At 35.5% G+C, this 15993-nt stretch overlaps 1 protein-coding gene across 3 annotated transcripts in view; it reads right to left on the bottom strand.

The window, feature by feature from the left end:
• The window catches only part of EML6 (echinoderm microtubule associated protein like 6), a 164994-nt gene that overhangs the window by 90260 nt on the left and 58741 nt on the right, over positions 1-15993 (bottom strand). For all 3 annotated transcript variants that reach the window (XM_026074344.1, XM_026074345.1, XM_026074343.1), the window contains exons 2-5: positions 11936-12095; positions 5914-6012; positions 3710-3778; positions 452-637 (exon numbers count right to left, since the gene is read on the bottom strand). In XM_026074344.1, the coding sequence (XP_025930129.1) occupies positions 452-637; positions 3710-3778; positions 5914-6012; positions 11936-12095 (514 nt within the window). The remainder of the gene's footprint in view (positions 1-451; positions 638-3709; positions 3779-5913; positions 6013-11935; positions 12096-15993) is intronic.

Here is a 15993-nt window from a genome sequence, read left to right as displayed (position 1 = left end):
TATGTTCAGAATACATATGAGAGTCAGAGTGTAATTCAGAGATAAAACAGGCTTACTCCACACTGAGGCTTTGATGAAGAATCACTCTTGAACATTGGGAATTTTAGTAGAGAAATTCTATTTTAAATAAGATCATCTGGTTACCAATGATGTCTAAGTTCATAACTGAAGCTACTTAATGTGTGAAAATGATACTTTAGATTTAGCCTGCTTGGTAAAATCAGTGCCATAAATGAACATCAACAGTTCTGTCAATATCAGCTCAGCATCTAGCATCTGTCCACAACATGTAAACAGAGTGTAAAATTACATATAAGTTCGCAATTGCTGAACACTCTTAGCCATTCTTACAATCTGAAACAGAACAAAATCTACATAGATACTCCTTCAAGATGTTTTTCAATTCAATGAACAGTTAGTTTCAGAAACTGCCATTAAAAACACAACTTACACTATGTGCTCCTTGAATTGTGCGGACCAAGTTTAGCCCTTTCCAAACATAGATGTCTCCATTTAAAGCACCAGAGTATGTGATATCTTCTTTTGCACATGCTAAACAAAGGATAGTTTGGAGATCGCCTGTTTTACCAAATATTCCTCTTTTTGCTGTCAGCGCATTTCCACACAGTGTCCAAAACTGTGAAATGTAAATGGCATATTAGAAAATATTTCTGCAGCATTTCTGTTTCTTTGTATTAGTGTGCAGATCTCACAGATGTACATCCTCACATCCTTATATGTCCAAACAGACACATAAATGACTCCTGCACTCCTATCAGATTGCCCTTTATTATAAAACATGCCTGCTTATGGAGAATGGGAAATCCCAAGGCAGATGCAGTGCGTTTAAGCACAAAGCAAAATGATCAAATTGTGCGTGAAAGTGAGGCACGATTCTGATTCACTGTTCATACACTCCCCCTTCTCATTGTCTCACCACATTTTATCATGTTTTGCTGTGTGATGTCTAATAGAATACACACTTAAAGCCAGGAACGTCCCATTTTACTTGTCTGCAAAATTTCAAATACAGCTACAGTTCTGGCGTAATAAAATACTGGATTTTAAAAGAACTTAAGTGCCTGGAGGAGCTGAGTAGACACTTCTACCTTTTTCCAATGCACTGGAAGAGATACGTCCCTCAAAGCTACATTCACTGAGAAACCACCTGTTGGATGGAGAGAAGCATACACTTGTATGTGGGGAAGAACAAAAAATTCAAATCCCACCTGTCTTGGAAGCTAGGGTGCCTAACTCTGGACAGCACAGATTCAGCTCTGTCTCCACTTGGAATCCCCTCCCGGACTCATACTGAAAACATGATGATGGTGGCTCTCTGGCTCTCTGCTTTACGCAATAGCACCTTCTCCATCTCAGACCTAACTTCCATGCCTTCCACAGCCTGAACTTGCTCTGACTACCAAGCAATAGGATGCTCTGGCAACTTTCTTCACTTCTACTCAGACACAGTAACATTCTGCAAAGAAGAATATAAGATTGACTGGGCACGAGAAAAGGAACAAGATGGAGCATGATTCTCCTGTGCAGTCATCAGAGTTCTTATTTGAGAGCTGAGAGATCTAGGCTCCAAACTGTACACCAGAATAAATAAATAAATAGATCAGGAAGCAAAGACTAGAAAACAGATCTCCTTTGTCTTAGAAGAGTGTCACTAGTGCTGGGCTAGAAAAATCACACTGCTTCTTTGGGAACCAGTGAATTCTGAATGAAATTTTTTTTATACACACAATTTTACCAAGAAAAGAGCAGTTAGTGTGCACTGAGCTTCCCCTTAAGGATCAGATCTTCCAGAGAAGGCAAAGTAATGAGGATCACAATTAGATGTGTGAGAGAAATGCTGAAATACCCAGCCCTGTCAGGACAAGGATGTTCTGGACACATGCAGAAACAGAACTTTAAGTCCATGTGGCACAGCACAGTCCTGAATGGACTTGCCAGATCAGGTCTTTACCAGTTGAGGTATCTGCGCTCTGTGGTCCATTTCACAATAGTGAGTTACTTTCAGAGGTTGGACAGGAATATTGAAGTACCTGATACAGGTATTTAATATCTATCTCATTCTCACTTCATGAGCCTACATCTTGTGGTGGCTATAAGCCCAATTTGAGGTCTTTTTCTCCTGTACTTACTCCTGTAATATTCCTGCAAAACTGAATTTCCAGAAAATCCTTGGATCAAGGATTTTTATTTCAGACCCTTCCCTATTTATAATTCTATTAAATTTTCTCATTGCCTCTTAACATAAGCCAATTTATGAGAAGGGAGAGGGAATATTTCCCCAAGGATTTCTTACTGTGAGTAAAACACACACTCTCCTCACCTCTGGTTAGCTGTAAAAGAGCAAGAGAGCAGGCAGCAGAGTTCGGAAGCGGGGGAAGGGAGGATCCTAAGCTCAGTCTGAGACTCCTTAGCTCCCAGGCTTTCCCACAGCTTCTAATATCTGCTCAGCCAAATGAGCCAATAGAAGGACCCAAATGTTAAAGGAATAACTGCACTATTTCTGAGTATTGGTCCCAATTCTCAAAGCCATACAGTTAATTTAGGGCAGAAGCTGTTCTTTTCCTTATTTGTAAGTTAAAGTGATTGTAACATTCCCACAGCCTTATAATGAAAGGCAAGTATGTAGACTATTGCTTGAGCACCACTGCAGGGGAATATCTAACCATGAAGCATTCCAACTCACCCTCCTCTAGGAGGGGGCATGCCTTTATCCATTTATCTATCTATCTAAAGGCATGCCTTTATCTATATGTATATACCAGTTTGCCTGGCATTATGCACACTCAGGGTAATTATGGCCATTTTAAACATAACACAGGTGCCAAACAAAGACAGGTTTTGAAAAACAGCTTGTGGAATACAGCAGATGGTATCACTTCTGCCAAAACCACCCACAGTTTGAAAGCAGTGGTGGTTTTAAGGGCACAAGCTTCTCAGCAACCAGAACTAGAGATATTAACTCGTTTCCTAAACTTCTAGTTAAAGCTCATCCCACCCCAGTCATGTGAAATAACTGCCATCTGTTAGGAATATTTTTGATTAAAGCAGGAGGAAAATAGAAACCTGCAGGGAATATTGGCAAACAGAAGTATTTCTCTCTAAGCGTTTCACAGGCATGAGAATGTTTTATCCTAAACTTGCAGTACGTATCCAAGTTTATACTTAAGTCACCCCAGAAAAGCACTTAGAGGGAGCAAACAGTGGGGCCCTGGAGATTTCACCTGTTCATCTCGATTCTACAGGTATTGCATACCTTCTCTGGGGTATTTCTATAAACACCGGGAGCATTATAGGCCGAACAGAAGCTGATACAACTCATACTTTTAACTTCTACAGTTTCTGCTGTAACTATTCAGTGTCCCTTTGTGAGGCTCGAAGAGAGAAATCACTAAAGGCTTTCAGAGACAATTTTGGTGGAGTGGAGAGGGTAGAACCCCCAAATTAGGTGTATGTAATGACAAGAGTTGAACCAAAAGACCTTCCAACTTTGCTTGTTAAGTTGTTCTGCACCTCAGTCACCGCTGAATGTCTGAACTGGCTGCAAACAAAAAGTTCTGATAAAATGTTCACAGATTAAACAAAGAAAAATACAAACCTTCTTATATTTAAAGCCCTCTTGTAAAAGAGGACAAATTACTTTCAAGACATTTATTTTCTTTATAACAAAAAAGCAGTAAAAGCTATTTACCTTTATGTGTTTTACTCCACAGCTAACGACTCTGTTTGGCTGATATTGATCCCAGGATATATCAAATATCTGTTAAGAAATATAGTAAGCTGATATCTTTAATTATATAGTAACTGCATCTAGACTCAGTTTGCTTTTACCCATCTTTAGGCATCATTTATGTTGCATAGTAAATTACTAAAAATGAAAGCGCAATATTTAGGTAAATGTGGAACTCTCTTCGTGAACAAAGATAATGAATTAAGGCAAATATGCAGACTTCCTCATATAGTTCTACTAGCACATTTCATTCCTAACTTCAGACTGCCAAGCAATTTTTGAACAAATAATATTTACTGTCTCAAATAAAATGGGAGTTATGGCATGAGCTAATGTTCCTCAAGTTTAGAAATGAAACACTTCTACATTTATCTTTATTCATCATGTTAGGTAAAAGGTACCGTATCTAATTTAATTGGAATACAAAAAGACCTCAGTGACCTGATGGGTGAATATCATCCATCTAAACTAATTTACAGAGTTAAAATTGTATTCTTCATTTTCCTTAATGTTACATTTACATTTATAACAGCATATAAGGATGCTTCAAAATTGAGTATCAGATCCCATATACCTTACCAGAACAAACTTACAGTGAATTCTCTAACTAGGGGATTATGCCAAATGAAAAATATTGTATAAAGCTTGGAAATAAAAAATTTGTAATTAGGGCCAGATTTTCAACAGCACATCATTTTTAGACTTTTCACCGCTGACATTTAGGCCTTTATGATGTCTCAGCTGAGAACCAAAGAGGTTACCACAATCATTAGTTACTTTTGATTTGTACAACTGCAAATAAAGACAATGGGAGTATTTTCTGCTTTTAGCTCTTTAGCTGCTAAGTATAAATCACCAAACAATTTAAATCAACTTAAGGGAACTTATTATCTTAAACAAACCCATCATTCATTTGATATGTTAGAGAGCACTGCTTTCCTACAAAATATTAATCTTCATTATAAAAATCATGATTTATAGTAGTGTATGTACTATTTTTATTTCAATTTTATTAGGATATACATGACGGTCTACCTTTGGAAATGCCTTATGATACCTGCTSACTTAATCACCAGAATTTGTGACCTAATGAGATAAGGATTCTTTCCCACTCCCTCTTCAATGCAAAGTCTTGTGTTTCTGGTTGTGAAAGTCTAATGAGATTAAAATTTGAGTACTTCTTGCCTATCTTGGTGTTTTCTGCTAAACCTGATCTTGTACCTACTGAGGTCAGTAGCAAAACTTCCACTGACGTAATTGAGAAGTGAATCAGTTCTGAAAGAAGACATTTGAGTAAGGACTAAGATTCTGTTGGGTTGTGAACTTTGTAAGTAAAAATGACCTACCAGATTTACCCAGATGATACATAAAATGCAGATAGACTGTATGTTCAAACATACCATAAGGAAAGGTTTAGTCTGCTGCTCTACTTATGCATGTTATATCATCCATAAATCCTCCAACATATGTCATGAAATATTACAATATTTTAATAACATTATAGTATATTATAATATGATAATATGCACAGGAAAAGAGTTGTCAGATTGTGTTCATAATATATTTTAATGTATGCATGTTTGTGCTTATATATGGTGTGGAGTTTGTTGTTTATGCTAAAATTGTTTAAACATTTCCTAATCCCGAGTAGTATTCTAAACCCAGACCTGCCCAGTTCTCATGTTTATTTTGTTTATTAGGATTCTTTACTTGAAGATAATTGATATAAAAGGAATATTTTTCCTAATTATATTTCTCCTACAGGTAACTATCTTAAGAAAAAATAAAAGGGAGGTAATTAAGCTTTCCTTGAGGATAAAATGTCCTTTTGACATATTCAAAAAGAACATTATCTTTGTCCAGTGAGCTAGCATTTCACATCTCATATAAAGAGCTATAAATCATCCTAATCAGTGTGTAATTACAAAGTATTTCCTCCCTAGGCTTGCTAGACAGACAGTTCAAGAATCCATCATGTGTCTCATTTACTAACACAGTGCTTTCTGCTATGTCTGGCATTATTAAAAAAATAGCTTGTTCAATATTTTAAAAGCTAGGTAGAATGATCAAATTATCTTTGTTTTAACTTGATATAAACAAAAATTATTTTAAAAATACTTTTATAACTCCCAGACAAAATTGAGATAGACCCTTTATACAATTACCCTGTCTGAATGGCCTGTAGCTGTTGCCAGTAGTTTTCCTTTCTTCCAGTCCCAAATACACACTGTATTTTTGGCATCCAGTCCCACTGAAGCTAAACGCTAAGAAAAAACAACAATAATCCAGTTAACAGAAAATCAACTCAAAAATCAGTTTACTGCAGTTCAGTTTATTACATGTGACTTGTGTTTGAACTACATTGCTAAAGGCACCATCAAGATATTCATGTTAATCATTTGTTCATTAGAGTAAGCATTGAAATGTCTAACTTTTTCTAAAGACTCAGGTTATTAATTTCAGGTTACTAATGTTTCAAACACAATTTTTACCATGAAAAGAACTGAGGTGCTTCTTTCAGGTGCACAGCACTCTAGAACTTTCAACTATTAACCTGATAATAAGAGTGAATGTGAAATAAAAGCACTCACCTTTTCCAAATTGGATATACTTTTAATAATTTTACCAAATCGAATATACTTTTAATAATTCTTTTACATAACTCAGCCTATCAAATCACCAGTTAAAATAATAATTGTAATTCTTTAAAATCTCAATAGTGCAGGAAAGAAAAGCAACAAAATGAAATGGAAGGGAAAATCAGTCTATGCTGAATTTATTAGACAGTAAATATGCCAGGTAGGCTCTGATTGCACCAGTGTTGATGATGACTACTTGAATAAGTAGGGAAGTGGGAAAAAAGGTGGACTGTATACATCCACAACATGTCCAGAAGGTTGTGGAGGTTGTGGAGATTTTTCCCTCCCCAATGACTGTGCCCATTATGTCCAACAGTAGGTGATTTCCAACAGGTTTTTATATTAGGTGAGAAATCTTTGACTGTCAAAACCAGAGACTGTAGAATTGGGTGCTGTCATTTGTACCAATGTGAAGACTAAACTAGTGCCGAATATACTCTAACTTTATATAATGGATATGATGCATGAGTCCAATTTATGTCAGTAATATGAAATATGCTTGAGTAACTTGCACCATGAGAAGATGATAGGAAATGATCTGGTAGCTCAGTGATAAAGTTTCTTAAAAACAGTCATATCTGTTGTGTTACCATAAAGTAATAATGAGTCCAGCTGAAGCTCCTAAGCATCTTGCTCTGTCATAAGAAAGCCTGCACTTCAGGAACATGCAATAAATGAAACCTTTCTTTTGGTCTCAGAGATGAAGATTAGCAGATGAAACATCARGTTCAAATGGACTTATATTTCAGATACAACACTGACCAGACCTTTTCCTTGAAGACCTGCGTAAAGGAGGTAAGACTAGCAACTGAATCCCTGTACTGCAAGCTTCCCTTGATTAGATATCCACCGGTTTTTGTCATCTCAGCTTTTCAGTAGGCAACCTGTTAAAAGTTTGGAGACTTTTGTGTAATTACAAAAGAATTGATCCAGGAAAGAAAGTAAGCGTAAATACCAAAGATTTCTCTTAAAATGCTATATTAGAAAAAGTACTAATTGCTAGATAACTACGAGAGGAAACCATTATTCAAAAAGTAACAAAAGGCTCCAGTTTTCACTCTGTAGCAAAATAAATCAGAGACAAAGTACTCTATGCCTTTTCATGCCATTTATAAGCATAAAAATACAATGCAATAAAAATACAAATGCAATTTCCTTAAGAGAACTGCTATCAAAAGCTTCTGCTTTAAATGCAGTAGGTACACACGTACCCTCCACTGGCTTCTTAATTGTTGCAATTCTTCTATTTAAGAGCAATGAAATAGATCCTTTTTAACTTTGGTTTCTCAGTAGTTCAAACAACATGTGTTATGCCTAAAACAACAGCTGAACTCTGCCTAATGAATGGGCATAACCCAAGCAATATCCTGCAGTAGGTGTACTAAGCAATATTGTATTAATGAAGAAAATAATATAACTATTTACAGACTTATACTGTTTTTCCGAAAACAGACAATTTCTTATATTGTCTTTTGCTGAAATAAAAATACCTGGGGCCTTCTTAAACCAAACTGTGAGAAGCTAATGCAGAAACTTGCAAGACACCAAGTATTCAAGACTTTATGATGATACATTACATCAAAATCTCTTGGGATAGTCTCTATATAGGAGTCTCTGAAATGGTAGATAAAGAAAGGTTTAAAATTTTGAGTTCTGTCATTATTTCAACTGTATGTACCTCAGATGTGTACTAAATATGCACATTTAACTTAGGACAACGTACTTTGTTATTAAACCTATGATAATGAAGGGAAAATAAAATCAGATATGGGAGGAAAAATGTTTATGCCAGTTGCCAAAATCAAAGTATTTCATTTCATTCAGAAAGGACTATTATTGTAGCAAAAATTTATTTGCCATTGAGCAATCTATGCCTACCCATGGTTTTGTATGTACTGATGAGAACATAAGATATTTTTCATGGAACCTTCACTGATTCTAACCTTTTTTTCACCTCTTCTATACTGTTCTTTTCACCATGGAAACCATGGCAATACTTACAGTATCTTTCAAATTTATCATTTTAACAAGCCTGAACTGTAACTCCCAGTCAGGAAATTATCACTAGCGGAGTAGATGGACAGTGGAAGTACTAGAGAAAATTAAGAAATACTTTATATTTTCTTTTAACTTAGGCTTACTGAGGTAGTTGTCCTGCTGGCAGGAAAGAAAAGTGATAAATGCTGAACTTCCTTTTTGGTTCAAATGCTTAAAACTTTTAATACACCTTTTATTATTTTATTAAAATGCTCCTCTTATTAAATCTGACAGAATTCTGTTCACAGAACTACCAGAAGAAAACACCTGCCAAGTAGTTAACGCACATAATTAAACAATTATTGTTAAATCTACACTGATTTAGACGATTTGGCTAAAGTAGCCTACTGCTACTTAATGGAAAATTTAGAAATGTATGTATGTATTATTGCAGTGCCCTCCTTACTTCATTTCTTTTTTTAAAAAAAAGCACACAAAGAGTCCTTCTGAAACAGCTCGGAACATAAACTGAACTGTATAGTACTGGTGAAATACTTCCGTATGAAAAACATCAGCTTTGTAGGTAATTCTGTGAAGGGCAGATTTTAGTACTTTTATGGAGAAACTGCAGTTAATTCCTGGTTCAACAAAAGACATATTTAAATATATGCAAGCTGACAGCTCTTCATTAAACATTTGAACAACATTCATTTTCCCCCTTGCCAAATGTCATCTCCTGATCATAAAGAAAAAGCCCACAAACTAAAATATATATTTTTAAAATATCAACAGTGCTGACAGGTGTGCCAGACATTCAGCTCCCATCAGTATTTTTAGAATATGGTATTAATTACCGATAATGTTAACTGGAATTTTATTCAAAATATATTGGTCTCTGAATTTCAAAGCCTTATTACATAAAATAAAGGATGCATGTAAGCTATCCCCAGATTTAAGTTGCATGTTGATCTTCTCTGTATACTATAAATGATAGCAAATACCTATTGATTACTTTCCATTTTTACTCTTCAGTTTACTCTCCATTACCCAGTCTGTGGTAAATTATGCCAGGGAAGCACTGCAAAGACACCTAAATTGTCTCCATGCAGTGCTAAGCTAATGTCCAGCAGGGCATAACAATTCAGAACAAATTCACTTGGATGTCTGAAACAGASACCCCAGAGTTGGTGGTACAAGGAGAACTAATTAACTTAGCTAAAATATAAATGCAGCTCTGCTATTTTGGGACCCACACTAAATCCACACAATGGATCTGTGCAGCTCTCAACATAGCAGCTCTCCTTGGAAGCAGAAGCTGTACATAGTAGAGTGGGAGGAAGTCAAGTTGACTTTATGGCACTCCAGCTCAGGTCAAGAAGTAGTAGAATTACTTGGGCTTTTCCTCAGTCCCTATTAACTTAGAAAGTAGATAGCTGGCAAAAGTAAGACAGAGACAATGTATTTCCTAATGCATCTATATGATACATTTTTGTTGAATTTATTTGTGCTTTGGAACTCAGATAAATTGCTTTCTTGGATATTGATAGATATTCAACACAAAAGCATGAAAAGTATGCATTTGAATGAAAGGTGCGAGCAATGTATGTGAAGTCTGTTTAGTCCTACCACAAGATGTCAGTTCCCTAGGGTGACTGTGCTGGCTAAATAAAGTGGAGCTACTAGAAGCTTTGAACTCCACATACTCAAAGTCCACATCCCTGCTGGCATCTTCTCTACCATGCCCTTCAATTTTGGCTCAGCCCAGCAGCTTCTCCTGCAAAGCCAGTAAGAGCAGCAAAAAGTCAACGTACATTATCAATATTTATATTTTCCAGCATTGGCCTTTCTCCAGATATAAAAGTGTTCTGTGCAACTTTTCATTTCCAAAGTAAACTGCAACTTCTCCAACATGTCCATAAACAGAATGTCACTGTTCTGTAAAGTCAACACAGCAATAAGTTCAATTTTTAACTACAGCTAGGTACTTACCAGGATTTTTAGAAGAGCCTGCACCTTTACCTCATACAACTGGGCTCTTTGGTGACTCTTTATTCTCATTTGGTACTTAAATAGGTTTAAAAAGTCTATCCATAGGTCTTTTAAAATTAAAATTGAGAGAAAAATTTAAAAGCAGGTATTTCTGAATGAACAACTTCTTAAAATATAGCATTAGAAATTCTGGTCTGTTGATTTGGGGGTTTTCTCATTTGATTTTCCACTCTACACTTCCCAGGAACACCTTTTTCTTTAATTAGAAGTGGCACATGAGATTTCAAAGGAATTGTTTTTTCTTTAAGAAAAGTAGAGGGAGATGGTTGAAAACTAGGCTTAAAATAGAAAGCTGTTTCCAATTTTTAATGAGGAAATATAATCCATAGTGCTGCTTAGTAATTCAGGCTATCCAATGCTTGTTAAACATGTTAAAGGGAATTGCTCATGTTAGTGTCCTTCCTTTCAGACTAATATTTAAACTGAATATACACAAGCTAATGCACAATCAAAAGTACTTCTGTTTCATGTGAGAATATATTTTATACATCATATATCCAATTCTGATCTCAGAAAGTGTAATATAATCACCCTTTGGTCAATGGAAGTGCACCTAGGCATATGACGGTAAAGTGCTTCCCAACAGAAGCACAGATAACTGTCCACTGCACGATTTTAAGCAAATCATCTAAATGCAGTTCTGCCCCATAGGGATTTAATTCTGAGGTACACAAAGACATACAAGAATCAGGAAGAGAACTACACTGTTTTGTGAAGAACCTGTGTAAGAATCAGCTAATCTTATGAGTGTTCTTAAAAATATTTTACAACCAACTGTAAAGTATGACCACAGTGTTATATCAGAATACACATTCAGACATCAATAATGACAACATTGCACAATTAATTTTCATAGAACTATGAATGTGAAATGTTTCTCTTTTATGTGAATCCTAAATATATTTTCCTCCTACTTCATTCACATTCAAATGTTTTTACTCTACTAGTTCTCCTCTAGAAAAAAATTCAATGATGTGGTTAGATGTGAATAGTCCACCATTTATTCCTATTTTCATTCTGTCTCAAAATATCATATAATCATATTGTACAAAGCCAAACAGTCTGTTTGCTAACCCCCTTATTCAATTAAATTGACTGTGCACCCTAGCCAATGAGATTCTCTTAGCAATGAGATTACTGGAGTCCCTCGGCCAAAGAAGCAACAGGATTGCGAGGACTCTGCCAGGAACCGATCTCTTTGAACAGCAGGTGGTAAGTAGATGGTGAAGCTATTATATTTGAGCCATGAAGGGCCATTTCTGCTATGGATATTTGTCCAATACCCAGTGACTCTACTTGACTTGAATGTTAGGCTGTGATTTTGGACTCAAAAATATTTTATTTGAAAGAGATATATTTGCAGTATTTAAAATCTATCCTTGCATTAAAAATTTAACTGTAACAGGAGTTTCAATACTACAGCCATATAGCTACCTAAACATATAGAATACTTTAATGTGTAAATCTCCTAGAGTCAGGAAACAAACTAAATTCAAAACACAGAAAAAGAAGATATACAAACCTGGCCATCTGAATCAAAAGCTAAGCAGGCAACTCCATGTGTATGCGCATCCTTAAGAACAGAAACAGTCTGTACATGGTAGGAATCCCAGATGCAAATGTAAGGGTCCTTCCCAACCTGCCCTGTAGCTACTAAAGTTTTATCCGGGTGAACTGCAAGGCTGAAATAGAACACAGTTTAAATTGCAATTCACTTTCTGAATCAGTAAAACAGTCTAAGAGGTAGAAATGAAACAATATTAATTTAATTATTTTTCAGTTTTCAAAAACTTCAGCTCTTTTAGATTTATTGGACTGATCATACCAACTACGTTCAAAATTCAGTCTATCGCATTATTTACCTCCAATGTAAAGTAATATGTTCAACTGAGATATACATGATCAGTGCAGAATACAATTTATCACATAATAAGATTTAACTAGAGAATGTAAGGAAAACATAACCAGAGAATTTTTAGATATTTTTGTTTGATTGATAAGCCAAAAGATCACATGGACTTTTACCCTAATCTTTCATAGCTTTTTAACATCAGAGGCTAATTTTCAACAATTTATTCCTCTTTTACACATCAACCATCAATATTCTGAATCAGTATTCTGAAAATACAGACCAGTGCCTGAGTAAAGTATATTTTTCTCAATTAATAAAAACTACATGCAGAAATTCTCTCATCATTATATGTTTAAAAATGGTGACCTCAGAGGAGAAAAGAACCAAACTCCTCCTCCTATATTTGAAAAACAGTGATATATGTATTTACAGATTTACTCTTAGTTACTCCTCCTTCTGAAGGAGAAGTAAAATTTACTGTACCTGTGTTAGTTTACCTAATTTTCTCTAACGGCCAATTAGAGATTGYACTTTGCACAACTGTCACATGAAACTATTTCTACTACTTAAATCCAAGAAAGGTAGCAATATTTCAAAAACTGTTTTGCTGGTTTTCAGTGGTTAACTCCATTAGTGTTCAGAACACTTGCTTTGACCATCTCTATTATATATTTATTAAACATACACCACTCAATATTCTTCTTCTCTGTACTATTTGTACAGAGAACACACACAGTACCCACATTTGATCAATCTACACACTAGAGATAATGGGGCCTCTCATTTGCTATCTGGCTTTATCTTTACTGCCTTAAACTCTTTAAGTCTCACTCCTAACCATTTTTATTTTGTGTGAGGAGTCTTTCCTATTATTTACTGTAAAAGTTAAATTCAATCTTAAAGCTTTATATTTTGAGCTTTATTTCTATTTTTTCCAAAATATATTTCTGTTCACAATCCTTCTGATATGGAAGCCTCCACCGGGCACAGTATCTCTCTCTCTCTCTCATGCCTGYGTAGGTTTGAACACTTAATCTTTGCTTCCATTTTGTAATGTTGGGAGCATTCCTCTTAGGTGTCAAACATTTTCTGGAACTAAGCAGCGATGTCATTTAAAAAATACTTTATATTTTGCTCATCTCAAATAATAGATTTTTATTATAACACAAAAAAGACAAAAAGCCACCATTTAGCAAACTTCATCCCACATTTGCAAAAGAGTAGCGCAGGCTGTCAGTAGCGACAGTACCAGAAACTGCTCTTTGCACTAGTCCTGAGCTATTGTCAAGCTGTCCTTCAACACTGGAGGCATTCTTTCTGACAGAAGCCAGAGGATCTCGCTTGAAAATCTAGTCTGGGGATGTTAATAATAAAAAACCCTCCCTAAGGTAATATGAATACAAAGACAGCTTTATGGTGTTATCCAGGAAACAAATTAGAGCACTGCCTGAATATGTGAGCTACAGATGGAATAAGGAAAAATATCCTATTAATAAATTGACATTCAACAGACGACTTACAGCAGCTGCATGTTTCCTCTATCCCAGAAATAGATAATACTAATTATTAAGAAAAATTCATCGAACTCATCAATAAACTTAATGAAGTCTTAAAAACATAAGTATTCAATTTTTTTCATATTAAAGAACAACTCAGGCAAAAAGAACAATTATAACACAATGCCCAATAATACCATTCTATCTCAATTACTAGAAAAAATGTACATTGGATAAATGACTAGCTTATCAATTCCTATGAAATAAACATTAAGCAATTTTAAAATGTTTTGTAATTTTAAAATTTTTCTTTTGATTAATCAAATTTTTAATTGTCATTATTTCCCACATTTATTTAGTCTACACAACAGTGTAGCTTCAAAGGATTGTACTACTTAAATGTTTGTAAGAACAAGATCTAAGCATGGACACAGAAAACTAAAACTGTGCTTCTGCACTTGCTCATGTCTTTTCCTTCCTTCATAGGCTTGGATTCAACTTTTTACTGTGGCTCAGATAGTTCACCTCAATTCTAAACCTTTAAGGGGAATAAAGGGTGACTCCACCGTACTTAATCTGTGATACCCATAATTACATTAGAACACTTTTCTTCGATAGTAAGAATATAGAAAACAGATGGAAAAGATTAGCTGAGTTAATATATATCACTAGAATGAATGGGGATTGCAGCTTAGTTACATTTACGACTGTTTTGTACAGTTTGGTTTCATATACTAGAACCTCCTATCCTACATTTCCTATTCATTCCTGATTAAGAACAAGAACACATTTCTTACAACATAAATGTGTCTATACCGAACGTATCTCTTGTTTGTTTTACCCTTTTTTGAAACATGAACTTAAATAATGGGGCATCTAAAATTAGGAACTATTATCAATTTTTGGCATCTAAATAAGTAGTCTGATTTTTTCAGAACTTCTAAGCACATTCAGCTCCCTTTAGCAGCCTTTAAAATTCAATCTAACTGCCTACGTTCAGTCTGGCTGTTAGATAACCAAGTATTTATTTTTGGCAGGCAGAATAGAGTGAGGAAATGGAGTCTAATTTCAAGAACTAATGCTAGTAATTATTTGAATATCTGTATATATGGTCTCCATGTCTGTTGTTAATCAAAATATAAAAATCATATGTGCAACTATACAACATCTTTCCACTATGGGTGACATACCCATACCCAATATGTCTATGTCTTCAGAGTATCTGATTTCCTGCTGGTGCAAGTTCTGTGCCCTTCCCCAGCTTCTAAAAATCAGTATATCCTTCACTGCTTCTGTTTCTAAATCTTAAGTGCATTTCTTCAACCCTTCTAAGCACATATCCTATCCTGTATCTAAACCTTTTGCGATGCTACCATATCACTAACTGCATTACCAGAAAGTACTGAAATACTATGATAATCAGTGTAACATGAAAATGTGATTAGAATAGACTATATATTCAAATCACAGCAATATATGATATAGAAGAAACATTATTAGGGAATTATTTTCTGTTCTTTTCAATAAGAAGAACAGCTAGAAATACAAAAGTCTTTATTATGCAACCAGACAATTTTCTGCAAATCACTGGCAACCGGCCTGTGGATATCTGCTTGAGATTCAGTAGCATAAGTCAGAGCTGTTCAACTAAAGTGTATGGCTGGACCACTGCAGACTTATCAGCTCTGAGCAAATCATGATTTTCTTCACTCGCACACCTCCTACCAGACAACTTCACCTCCCTAAGCTGATCCTCCCTTGCTCTGCTCACCCAGAAGAGTTTGCACACTCCTTTCACTGGATGTACATTTGCAGACTTACTCTCAGAACTAAGTGTACATAACAGTTCCAGCACCTAACAAAGAAAGTATGAAAAATAAGACATTTCTCTTAAAATCACAGACACTTCTCTTAAAATTAATGCAGGTAATTCCTATGTTTGTCCCACAAGCACACTATACAAACTGTACTAGGAAAGGCTTTGCTACGAGGGAGCAGCGAGAGCAAAGAATTGCTCCACAAGGGAAGATGAGCCAAGGATGACCATGGCATAGGCAGTGCCCTCATTGACCACGGTGCAGTCTCACAGGATCTGAGCAGGGTGGGAAGAGGAAATTACCCAAGAAATTTTTTTCCATACCTCCCAGGTTTGTGGGAAAAGGAAGTGGACAATGCCTTGCTAAAGAGTTGGGGTAGAAAACAGCCTAAAAGTAGCAACTACTGCTGCTKGTA

The sequence above is a fragment of the Apteryx rowi genome, unplaced genomic scaffold (genome assembly GCF_003343035.1).
Source record: "Apteryx rowi isolate R43461 unplaced genomic scaffold, aptRow1 scaffold_387, whole genome shotgun sequence".
In the NCBI taxonomy this organism is placed as follows: domain Eukaryota; kingdom Metazoa; phylum Chordata; class Aves; order Apterygiformes; family Apterygidae; genus Apteryx; species Apteryx rowi.
Note: the sequence above shows the minus strand (reverse complement) of the source record. Positions and strands in the feature narration are given on the sequence as shown.